The 11,456-nt window shown below is 37.0% G+C and overlaps 1 protein-coding gene across 1 annotated transcript; it reads right to left on the reverse strand.

The window, feature by feature from the left end:
- Positions 1-745: 745 nt before the first annotated feature.
- Positions 746-1,423, reverse strand: L3040_005152 (uncharacterized protein; the record flags this gene model as incomplete). The annotated part of the gene is made up of 2 exons (XM_066157249.1): positions 746-1,216; positions 1,259-1,423. The coding sequence occupies 2 exons, from the start codon at positions 1,421-1,423 to the stop codon at positions 746-748; spliced, it is 636 nt and encodes a 211-aa protein (XP_066011564.1).
- Positions 1,424-11,456: the final 10,033 nt, after the last annotated feature.

Below are 11,456 nucleotides of genomic sequence, written 5' to 3' on the forward strand. Positions count from 1 at the left end.
ATCATCACTTTCTTAGTATACCCACAGTCAACTATTGCTTTGGTTTTGATAAGAATTCCATTTATAGCTGCTAAAGTATACGGCAAAACTAAATGATTCTTAATAAGGGTGTCCAAGGAAGAAATAATCAAGGTATTCTTTTTACGAGGTCTTTAACGGCGTCTTTTGTTAGAGACTAAGCTTTTCCTTAGCCCTTTCCTCCTTTAGTGTTCTATGAAGCGGTGGGGCAAGCGGAGCTCGTATAGGTTTTGTCGTAGCACCAATTGCAAAGGCTATTGTTGCGACAATAGACCTTCTTGGCTTCTCTCTCGTTTAAGGTCTTAAAAATACGTTTAGCAAAAGCATCGGCGGCGGTCCAAGTAGCTGCGAGGCTTATTTCTATTACGCTGACGTCTATAGCAGTGCCTCTTTGTGTAGTGGTAAGGGTGGGAATAGAAGCGGTGTATCCGAGTGCGATTTGAAGGATAGCGGAGACCGTAACTGTCTTTTTCTTGAAGTAGTTAAGGTCTTGATTGCGAAGGATATTATTAATACCGCGGACTTATGAGATAAACTCGAGGAGTTTGGTTTTGTAGTCATTAGCCGGGATATATAAAAGACGATTAGTAATATCGGAGTAGAAGGCGCGCTTGAGGAGAGCGATAAAGGCTTCGTCGCCGAATTGAGCTTCGGAGCAGGTCTCCTGCTACTTAAGGAGAAAGGTAGCGAAGGATCGGTTTCCTTAGACGAGGACGAAGAGGGCTTGTTAAGCGGTGGATTTAGCGTTGATATTATCGAAAGCAGCGTCTAAGATATCGATGATCTTTGACACGCTCTTGTAGAGTATCTCGCTACGAATAAAAGTGCTTCTTTTGACTTGTCCTTTAGCTTCGCCGGAGAGGCGGGAAAGGAAGTAGGCCATCTTATCGTACTCGGTAAGGTACCAGTCTCTATTAACAGCGAGTTTAATGCTCATGTCGGTCAAGAACGGGCGGAGTTTTGTAATAGTTCCATCGAATTTGTCGAGGTCGAGGTGTTCGGCAGATCGATGAGGTCGGTTAGATAAAGGGAAGAGGTTGCGTTGCAAAGCTTCGAGGGTAGTGATTTGGCTAGATAAGAGTGCCTTTTCGGTGTCGAGGGTGATGATTTGTCTTTGAAGGTCGAGTAATTGTCCGCGCAAGGCTTGATTGTCTTCGTAACCATTAGTAAAGAGGCCCGAGAGCTTGGCTTTTACGTCCTTAAAGTAGGCAGTAGCATGTTCGGCATATCTTCACAATACCACGATCTCGGCCGCAATAGCGTTGAGATTTGATTGGAAGGTTGCAGAGACGCTAGCGATATCAAAACACGAGAGGAGAAAGGGGAAATTGTTTGCGACGAAGATCGGCAAAGGGTTCTCTTGGTAGCTAAGGTCTGAAGTAGCCATAAGATCGTCGGCGGACATCGTTCCGGAGGTGATACGGGCTAAAACTAGGGTAAAAGCTCTGTTTTGGCTTTGGACTTGGTATACGGGGACGGGTATGCGCGTCGGGGGCATGCGAGAGGGTTTTCGAAGTGTGAAAGGGTTTTTTAAGATCACTAGGTTCGCGCGTTCGTAGATTGCGTTGTATAGCGATTAAGGAAAGTACACAATATGTCACGGTACGAGAGCAAGGTCTTCGAATAAGGTCTAAATTGTGTACGAGGGATGGAAGAGATACTAAGGTACAGGAGGAGATAAGTCTATTGTGGAGATCCGTGCGTTCCTTAGCCTTGGCATTTCTTGGCTGAATTGTTTGTTTCCTTCCCTCATAATAAGCTTTCGGTCTTTCAAGCTATTCCTTTTATTTATAGAACCGCTAACTTTCGCCGCTTCTTCGCCGACGACGATGAACCACTTTCTCTTTATAAGCTAATTAACTTTCGCACTTTAGCTAGGTTCAACACTTTTAAAGCTTCTTCTTTAGCTTTTTAAGGTCGCGCTTGTATCGAGCGGATTTTTAATCTTAAACAAAAGCTTTTAAACGGCGTAAGCTATCGAGCACGTTATTAGCAAGCCCGCGTCTTCGACAATTTAAAAGCTTTCGATGAATACTTTTTTATAAAACGTTAGCGTAAGAATTACGTCTTTAATTAAACCGAAGGAACAGCTTACTTATTCTTAGCTTTTTTAATTATAGATCGTAGCAACTTCGTAACCGCTTCGGAACTCGTTTAGATCGCTTTCGAGTTCTTAAACGACTTTGTTAAGAAGGCTAAAGCGTTAATTAAGTTCGAAAAACTCTATATAAAGCTTAATTAGTAATTCTAAGACTTTTACTTTATTTTCTCGAAGCTTGCCGCTACCGCTGAAATCAAAGACGAAGACCGATTACGTAAGGCTTTGCGTTTTAAAATTATTAAAACGCTACGCGATTAGCTTTATTTAGAATTTATTAAGATTACAATTTTTAAAGACTTTTAAACTGCCGTCTAACAATTAGCTGCTGGCTAATACGTATTTGCAAAGCTTTACGACGCTTTATAAGCTAAGTATAACACTTAATTCGCGAAAAGCTTTTATAGTAAAGCTCGTAACGAATCCCGCTTGGCTTAAAAAGCAGCGGTTAAGCAAATCACTTATTACGAAAACCGTTAAAATAGCTTAGCCTTCGTCTCTTTTTCTACTTTTTAGCGCTAAACCTTTAACAGCTTTAGCGTTAGTGCAGATCGATCTAATCGATTTAACAAATTCTCTTTTTTCGAAAACGCTTTTAAATTAGCGATCAAGACTTTTAGATCGTCTCGTAAAGACTCGAATACGCCGAAGCTCTTTCGCTATTACTTAATTAACGAAATAAAATACGGCGCTAGACTTAAATACGGCTTTTATTCGGATGACTCGGACGATAGGCTTTACTTTAATGCTCTTGAAGATTATTAAGAGCTTTTTCTTGCTGACTCCGATGCTTTCGATAATAAAAGAAACGTCGAAGCTTAAGCAAAGCCTTTTTCTTAAGCTAGCTTCGAAATATACGATACTTCGACTTTACGAAGCTTCTTAATAATAAAGCTATAATTATACTCGTCACTTTTATTAAGAATAGCCTTTCGTATAAAGTATTTGCTTTGCTCGACTTAAGAGCTAATAAGTACGCGCTAATTAACTTAACGCTATTTAAATCACTTTCTTTTTTTTTTAAACTTTTGATTTAACCTTTCTCGGCCTTATTCTTTATCAAATTATATAATAAAGCTCGTAAAGCTATTATTTTATATTTTACACTTTTTAACTTTACGGTCGATAAGCGCGTTTAATCTTTTACTTTTTTTCTTATTATTAACTTTAGAAATCATAGCGTAATTTTCGGACGAGCATAATTAATTGAGCATTAGATTCTTTTTGATTGCGCTCGCCGCAAGCTCTATTAGCTTCGTTTTAACTTTCCGACCGCTACTTACGCTAAACTTATTAAGATTATATACTTTAACTAGCGTAAAGTAAACGCTCGTTATTAATACGACGCTAACAAGCGTGATCGAGTTTTAGACCGCTTTTAAAAAGCTTACGACGCTAATTCACTCGTGAACTATAGTTTACAGGCGGATTAAGCAGCAACGATAATCGTAAAATCACTTCCTTTTCTTCGGAATCGTCCTTTTTCTTTTTAAAATCGTCTTTATTCCGTTTCTTCTTTTAAGATCGTTAAACCTTTTTCTTTTATTCACTTTCCCGTAGAGCCGTTATTTTTTCGCTTTACGAAAAACACTTTTTTTAAAGACTACGCTAAATCAATATCTTAAATGAACCGTAAGCTTGTATCAACCGATATCGCTTCCGTAGAACTTCTTTTATTTGTTAAACGCTTTCGCTAAACATTTAAGCACAAAATCAATAAAAACTTTAAAATCAACGGCGTCTTCGGATACGCTTTTTATATAATCGCTCGTTAAAAGGACGTAAAACTATTCTTTACGTCTTTTTACGAGCTCGATTGCTTGATTTTTAAGCGTTAAACGATTGCTTTTACTTAAGCTAACTATTAAGCAGTGCTAATACGCTTTATTAACGGCTTTATCTTTGCTATTAACTTTGCAACGGAACTATTAAAGCTTACTAACGACCTTTTTATTTTTCTCGAGTACTTTAATTACATATACGTGTTCTTTAAAGCCGCTAGCAACGTGCTAGCATTACATAAGCTTTACGATTATAAAATCGAGCTTTTCGAAAAAGAAGAGAAAGCGCTTCGGTACTTACTATTATATAAAATGTCGATCTTTAAGTTAAAACTTATTAAAGCTTACTTTATCGATAATCTTAATAAAGGTTTTATCGAACTCTTAATAGCGCTATTTATAGCTTTAATCTTGTTTGCTAAGAAGCAAGACGGTTCCTTCCGCTTTTATATTGACTTCCGCGCGTTAAATAACTTCACTCGTAAAGATCGATACCCTTTCTTTTTGATCGATAAGACCTTCGTACGTCTCTTAAGAGCTAAAATCTTTACGAAACTCGATATTCGGCAAGCTTTTTATAGAATACGGATAGACTTAGCTTTAAAAGAGCTTACAACATTTAAAACACGCTACGGTGCTTATAAGTGCAAGGTTCTTTTATTCGAACTAACTAATAGACCCGCTACTTATTAACGCTATATAAATAACCTTTTCTTCGACTTTTTAAACATCTTTTGTACGGTATATTTAAACGATATCTTGATCTATTTTTCCGACCTTTTAAAGCACTTTTATTACGTCCGCTAAGTCTTTTAACGACTCGACGACGCTAGCCTTTAAGCTGATATTAAAAAATGCGAATTCAGCATTATTAAAGTAAAATACTTAAGCTTTATTATTTTTATCGAAAGCTTAAAAGTAGATCCGGATAAGACGTCGATAATAAAGCATTAAGCGTCTTTTACAACCGTTAAAAGCGTTTAAAGCTTTTTTAGATTTTATAACTTCTACCGCCGATTCATTCGAAACTACGGCGTAATCGTAAAGCCTTTAATACACTTAATTAAAGCTAACGTTCCTTTTTCATTTAATTCTTAGTATTAAAGAAGCTTCGACTTCTTAAAGTTCGCTTTAATTATTACGTTAATTTTATAATATTATAATTAAGACTTCTTTTGTATGCTAAAGACTAACGCTTTAGACGGCGTAGTCGCTTTAATCCTTTCTTAAAAGCATAGTTCCGATTGGCTATTAGTCGCTTACTACTTTAAAACTATAGCTCCCGCTAAGCTTAATTACGTCGTCTACGATAAAGAGATGCTAGTTATTATACGCTCTTTTAATAACTTCCGCGCCGAACTCGCCGGCTCTTTTTATTAAGTTTAAGTAATTACCGATTATAAAGCTTTAAAGTACTTTATGACTTTTAAGACCTTTAACGCTCGTTAAGCACGCTAAGCAAAGCTCTTCTTCGATTACAACTTTATTATTACGTACAAACTAAGTAAAGACAACCCGCTAGCTAACGCGTTAATACGTCGCATCGAAAAGCTCTTTTTTTAAAACAGCTTTAAGCGCACTTAACGCTTGTAAACGCTGCTCCGCGCCGATAACGTTAACTTACGACTCTTAATCGAAAAGCTACGCTAACTTACGCTTTCGAAGACCGCCGTTATTATCGAAAAGATCGCGAAGCTTTTATTAATATTCCGAGTTATTAATTAAGTTTTAAAAGCTAATCGGACCGCTTTTAGTTTTATAGCATTTCGAATTCAAGCTTTTAAAGCTAAGTCTTTACTTGTAAACTATAATTTACGAGCTAAACTCATTATAAAAAGCGATTTGCTGCTTTATAACGGCCGCTTATTAGTTTTCGACGTTTAAAACTTGCGCTCGTTACTCGTCCGAGAAGTCTACGATTAAGTATTTATAATATACTTTAGCTTTCGTAAAACTTATAAGCTCTTTGCAATATAATACTATTAGTACGGCATAACTAGATTCGTCAACTAATATTGCCGCAATTGCTATGCTTGTAAACGAGCTTTAATGCTTCGCGATAAAAGACTTAGTTTGCTTTAACTTTTCTCGATCTTCTCGCGCTTTTAAAAGCACGTTATTATAGATTTTTGTAACTTTAATAAAAACAAACATAGCCACGATAACGTCTTTATAATAATCGACCGCTTTTTTAAGCAAGCAATCTCGATCCTTTATTATAAGTCCATCGACGCTAAAAGCTTCGTCAAGCTTTATATCTATTATATCTATAAGTATTTTAAAGCTCTTTTAACGCTAACTTCTAATAGAAGACCTTAATACTAGTCTAAGTTTTAAAAAGAATTTAATAAAATCTTCGGTATTAAACTGACTTTTAACACCGCCGCACACTTTAAGACTAACGGTCAGACCGAAATCTATAACTAATACTTATAAAAGCGCTTCCGTCCTTTCGTAAGCTATTATTAAAACGATTAAAGCGAGTTCCTTTTTATAATAGACTTCGCTTAATTGACGCTCTTTTACGACTCTTTCGGCGGCCTTTCTTTTTTTAAAGTAATTTACGGCTACGCTTTCCGGACCACTTAGAATTAAAGCTTGAAACGACTTGACGATTAAACCTTTTTTCGCAAGCTTAATTAAAACGAAGCTCGCGCTTACGCTAACCGCTACTTCGGAGCTTAAAACTTCGTTAAAAAGCACTTTTAGCGCGCTTAAGACCGCATAGTTAAACAAGCTAATAAATCAAAGCGCTCGGTTAACTTCGACGTTAATAATAAGGTTTAATTAAATATGCGCTTGTTCTTTACTTCTCGGCCGTCGAAAAAGCTCGATAATCCGACGAACGAGCCGTTCAAAGTTATCGATAACGTTTACAATAGCTTTAAACTCAAACTCTTCGAGTTAATAAAAGTTCATTTAGTCTTTTACTTCGGTCGGCTGCGAAAAGCTTTTAATAACTTTACTTTTAAGCAAGTCATTCTTGAATCTGATTCGATTAATATCATTAACGAACTTAAGTACGAAGTAAAAAACATCTTAGCCGTACGTTAAATTAAAAAGCATTTTAAATACCGCGCTTTTTAGCTCGGCCGCGATATTAACCTTACTTAATACTTCGCTTCCGACTTTATATACGCTCTTTTTAAAGTACGTGACTTCTACTTAAAATACAAAGAGCTCTCTAGCTTTTCCGCGAAGCTCTTCGAATAGATTAAAGCTTATTCGGACGGTGTTAATAATTACGATCACTTAAGTAATGATAAAGCAATAGATAAACGCTCGAAGACGAGCTTTTTTCGAACGGAAAAGTAATATAACGATACGCTAAGTCTTTTAGACGCACTTTACATGCGCTAAGCTACTTCCTTTTTTTTTTTCTTCGTATTCTTCGTATTCTTTTATTCTTCGCTTTTGACTTATAAACTATAGTTTACGAGTCTTTAGCGCTCTTACTTTCGTGTATATAAACCTTAGCTACCTTCGACTTTTATATTCAGTAGTTGTTGATTCTAAGTCATTACTTTAAGATTCTCTTGAGCTTTTATATAAACCTTCGCGCTTTCGTGAATTCCTTCAGGTAATCGCTTAAGGTCGTCACACTTGGTACGGAATCGCTTTTCCGTTGTAGAAAGAGGGAGGTATCGTATTGAAAGGTATCCTCGCTATAGAGTATTCTTAGCTTCTTTGTAATTGATCACTTAGTAGTAAATCAACCATTGATTAGTGTTAAATTGCTTTTAAGCGATTAAGAATATATTCGTAACTTCGTAAGGTCGTTAAAGTACTTGCAATTGCAAAACACTCGGTTGATAAGGTATTTGAATTCTGTCTGTTCTTTTATGCTCAAGAGAGCTGACTCTTTTTATATGATTAGAAGAAATCACGTGCACTAGCTAGCTAATAAGTTTACTTGTCAAGTTAAGGGTCCTTTGATTGTTGGCATGCTAAGCGAAGCATGCCAAGTGGCCCGTGAACTATGGTTCACGGGTGAGCTTCCCCAACTACTACTACTACTACTACTAGCTAGCTAAGGTCGATATGGATATACCGACAGTAGCGGCTTGAAAATTAATAGAGTCGTAAACGACGTGTAATACGTTCTTGCCGTTAAAGTGCATTATATCGACGTATACCGTATCATTAAAGTCAGTATCATCTTTGAGTCTGATACTAAACCTTTTCGAAGAGCGTCCGAAAACTTAGCAATAGTAGCAAAACTTTTAGATGTTGTATAACAAATCCCGTTTGAATTCGTGCTCGGCTCTTTTGAAAACAGCAGCAAATCGACTTGCTGAAAGGTAGCTAAAACGCTTATGGATAGTCCTCAATTGCTCTTTTATAAAGTAGCAATAGATAGTCTCGCTTTCGGTGCTGTAGTAAGTAGCAGCGTGCTCTTTATTTAATAGCATCTATACGTACTTAAACATCCTTACTATTAATATTTTTTTTTTCTTTTAGATTAGCACGTTCCGCAAGTTATTTAAGATGACCTTGTGCTTGTTTATATCAGCTAACGAGAATAAGAAAGGTACGTCGCTTTTTATAACGTAGAACTCTACTTAACTTAAAAGGATATTTAAGGTAACTGCTTTAATAAAAGTAATAGAGCCGATCTTATACTTGACGGACTTCTTTTCTGCTCGAGATGTATTTAATTAGACCTCGGAGTACTTCTTTTAAAGTGCTTTTAACTAGGGCAAGCTAGCGGTAAAGAAATTAGCTGCTTTGTTATTAATCATAAAGCTTATAAAAACGTTTTCCGAGTACTTAAAAGCTATGTAAGTCTTTGCTTTATTCGCGGGCACGTTTTAAGTCTCGATTTGGCTAGTAAAAGCGTAGAATGCCGTTTGAATCTCTAGCTGTTTGTATACTTCGTTAGCGTTAAAGGTGCCGTAAGTAGTTATAAAGCTTTTCGATATGTTAGCGTAGCTGCTCGATTCGAGCGGCTCGTTTGGTAAGCTTGCGATAAACTGATCGAATTCTTTCGTAGATACAAGTAGCAAGCTTTTAATAGATACTACGTATTAAGAGAATTTACTTTTCGTTACTCTTTTTACGTCTTTAAAGGCTTAGAACTTAGCGACGGATGCTTTTCTTTCGTCGGAGGTGTGGTTAGTGCTTTAACAATTTAGCTTTTTGCAAATAAAACACCTTTTCTTACTTTTAGTAGCTTTAGCAGCTTTCTTACTTCCGAAGTATTGGCGGTCTTAAATAAAGCATTCGTATTCTTCGTTCAAATCGGAGTCAGCTTTTAAGGTGTTGTGAGAGCAAGTGTGATCGTGTGGCTCGTTAGAGCTCGCGTAAGCTTTAGCTTTGGCGGGTCGAAAAGTCTTAGTTGCAAATGCAATTGCTCGGCGGATGTCGGTAACTGCGGCGGTAAAGGTAAAAGCAAGATTCATCCGCGCAATAATCGTTTTTAACACGTTTTTACAAGCTGAATACAGCTTGTTAGCAAGACTCTTATCGTCTTTTAAACTTAATTGTAATGAGCCTTGAAATCTTTTAAGCTCTTTAGCGAGCTTCTTAAAGCACTCGCTAAGCGAAGTCTTTGGATTCTCTTTTTTAACTAAATCTAGCGAAATTTCTTTTTAGCGGTCGTATTTTGCTTGCCGCCGGTGGTCAGTCTCGAAGTAGTCTTTTACCGCAATAGCGTTAGCTTTAAAAGTCGAGAGCTTAGCTTTAATAACGTGATTATAATAAAAAGTAATAGCTTCTTTTATAAGCATGATCGAAAACGCTATCAAATAATCGTCGGATGTTAATTCGTACCGACTTGCTTAATTAGCGAAAATACTCAATTAAGTCTTAAAGTCATCGTCGAGTCTCGAATACTTTAATTCCTTAAGAAAGCTTCTTGCAAACAAAGCTAACTCTTTCGCTCTTAGATAAGGGTCTGCTGCTTTTAATTTAAAGAAATCATTTCTATCATCGTTAAAAGCGCTTAAAATGCCGTACGCAAGCGTGCTTTACTTAGCTAATAGTCTAATCGATAAAAGGTTATCGATATAATTGCCGGTGGTCCGTCTTTTTTTAAAGTCTTTAAGAAGCTCATTTCCGAATCCGATGTCTTTTAAAGGTCCGTTTCCGAGTCCTTTTAGTAGTTTAAAAGGGCCGTTCTTACCTCTTCCGTACCCGTAGCTTCGATCTCCTTGCTAATCTCTTTCGTTTCCTCTTCGTCGGTTATCGCTAAGATCGCTAAAGCTATTCGGGTCACCGATTAAGGCTTTAGCTTAATAAGATCCGTACTTTTAAGCGCGCTCTTAGCGATTCTTATACCTTTAGTATCTTTCTTATTAATACGTAGCTTATTAAAAGATCTAAAGAGCTTGTTAATACGTCCGAAGGTGCTAGATCTCTTTTTCGAGTTGCTAAGGTTAAGCACGGAAATCTGCACGCTATCTTTAGTAAAAGCTGATTTTGTCCGGAATGCTCTTAAGTTTTAGCGGGTCTTCTTTTAGCGTGTAGCTGCTATTGCTTTGCGTATTATCAAGCCCGATTATGTTTTCGAGGCCGTTGTTGTTGCTACTCGGTCTTGGCTTTTAAGAAACCCGGTTGTAGCTCTTGAAAAAAGGGTTTAAAGGCCGCTAAAGTGATTTTAGCTCTTCTTGTATGATTGGCGTATTACGTAGCGATTGATGAATTGAAAGCGTCGAGTACGCTGAAGTGCTTCGTCGTAGCCCTTCGTTGGATTGTATAGCGTAAGTCCGTAATTCCGCTATTTGCTTTGCTATAGCTTTTATATTTCGTTCTATATCTTTCTTCTCTTTTAAAAACTCTTTTCGTAACTTTTAGATTTCTTCCCCTTCTTCCTTCTTGCTTGAGGTCTCTCTTTCCTTTCTTTTTAGACTTCTCGGAGGTGGTAGAAGTGGTTGAGGCGTATTATCTTCGTCGTCGTCGTCCGTAAAGTTGTCGGCGGTCCACCTTGAATCGAGGCTTAAAAGTGTTGCTTGTTGTTCTTTTATTTCTTCGAAGGTCTATTAGTACTGCTGCTCGTCGTTTAAAAGCTTGACCATCTTATTAGCGTAGCCCTTTTGCTTTAAAGAGCACTATACGCCTTTAGACAGCAAGTGTTCTTTAAAGCTAATAAAAGTAGCAAACTTAAGTCTTCGTCTTATATTATCCTTCGTCATCGTAAAACTCGTTCAATCTTAACATAAAAAAGCGTGCCGGAATAAGCTCTACAAATCGTAATCCTTCAGCCCTTTACACTTCGCATTTAAGAAGTCTTTTACTATTGCTCGAGCCGTAATCTTACTATTAGGCTTTGCGTATAAAAGCTCGTTTAAGTCAAATGAGATGCTCGACATCTTATTGTCTAGTCCTTTCGAAAGGCTTAAGAGCCTTAAGTATAGTGTTTCTTTTGGCTGAATAGTTAAAGGTTCCGTGAATAATGATAAGACTCGAGAAGTATAATACCTTGCTCTTTGTCGGCTAGACTTTCCACTTAAAAGTCCAGTTGCTCGATCGGCTATAGTTATTGTTTGTTTGTATATAAGTCGATCCAAATTTAGTTAAGTTGTTATATATAGCAAGCGCGGCTCTTATAGCGTTAAAGT

The sequence above is a fragment of the Drepanopeziza brunnea genome, assembly GCF_022702325.1.
Source record: "Drepanopeziza brunnea f. sp. 'multigermtubi' strain 214-2 chromosome Unknown ctg8, whole genome shotgun sequence".
NCBI classification, from domain to species: Eukaryota; Fungi; Ascomycota; class Leotiomycetes; order Helotiales; family Drepanopezizaceae; genus Drepanopeziza; species Drepanopeziza brunnea.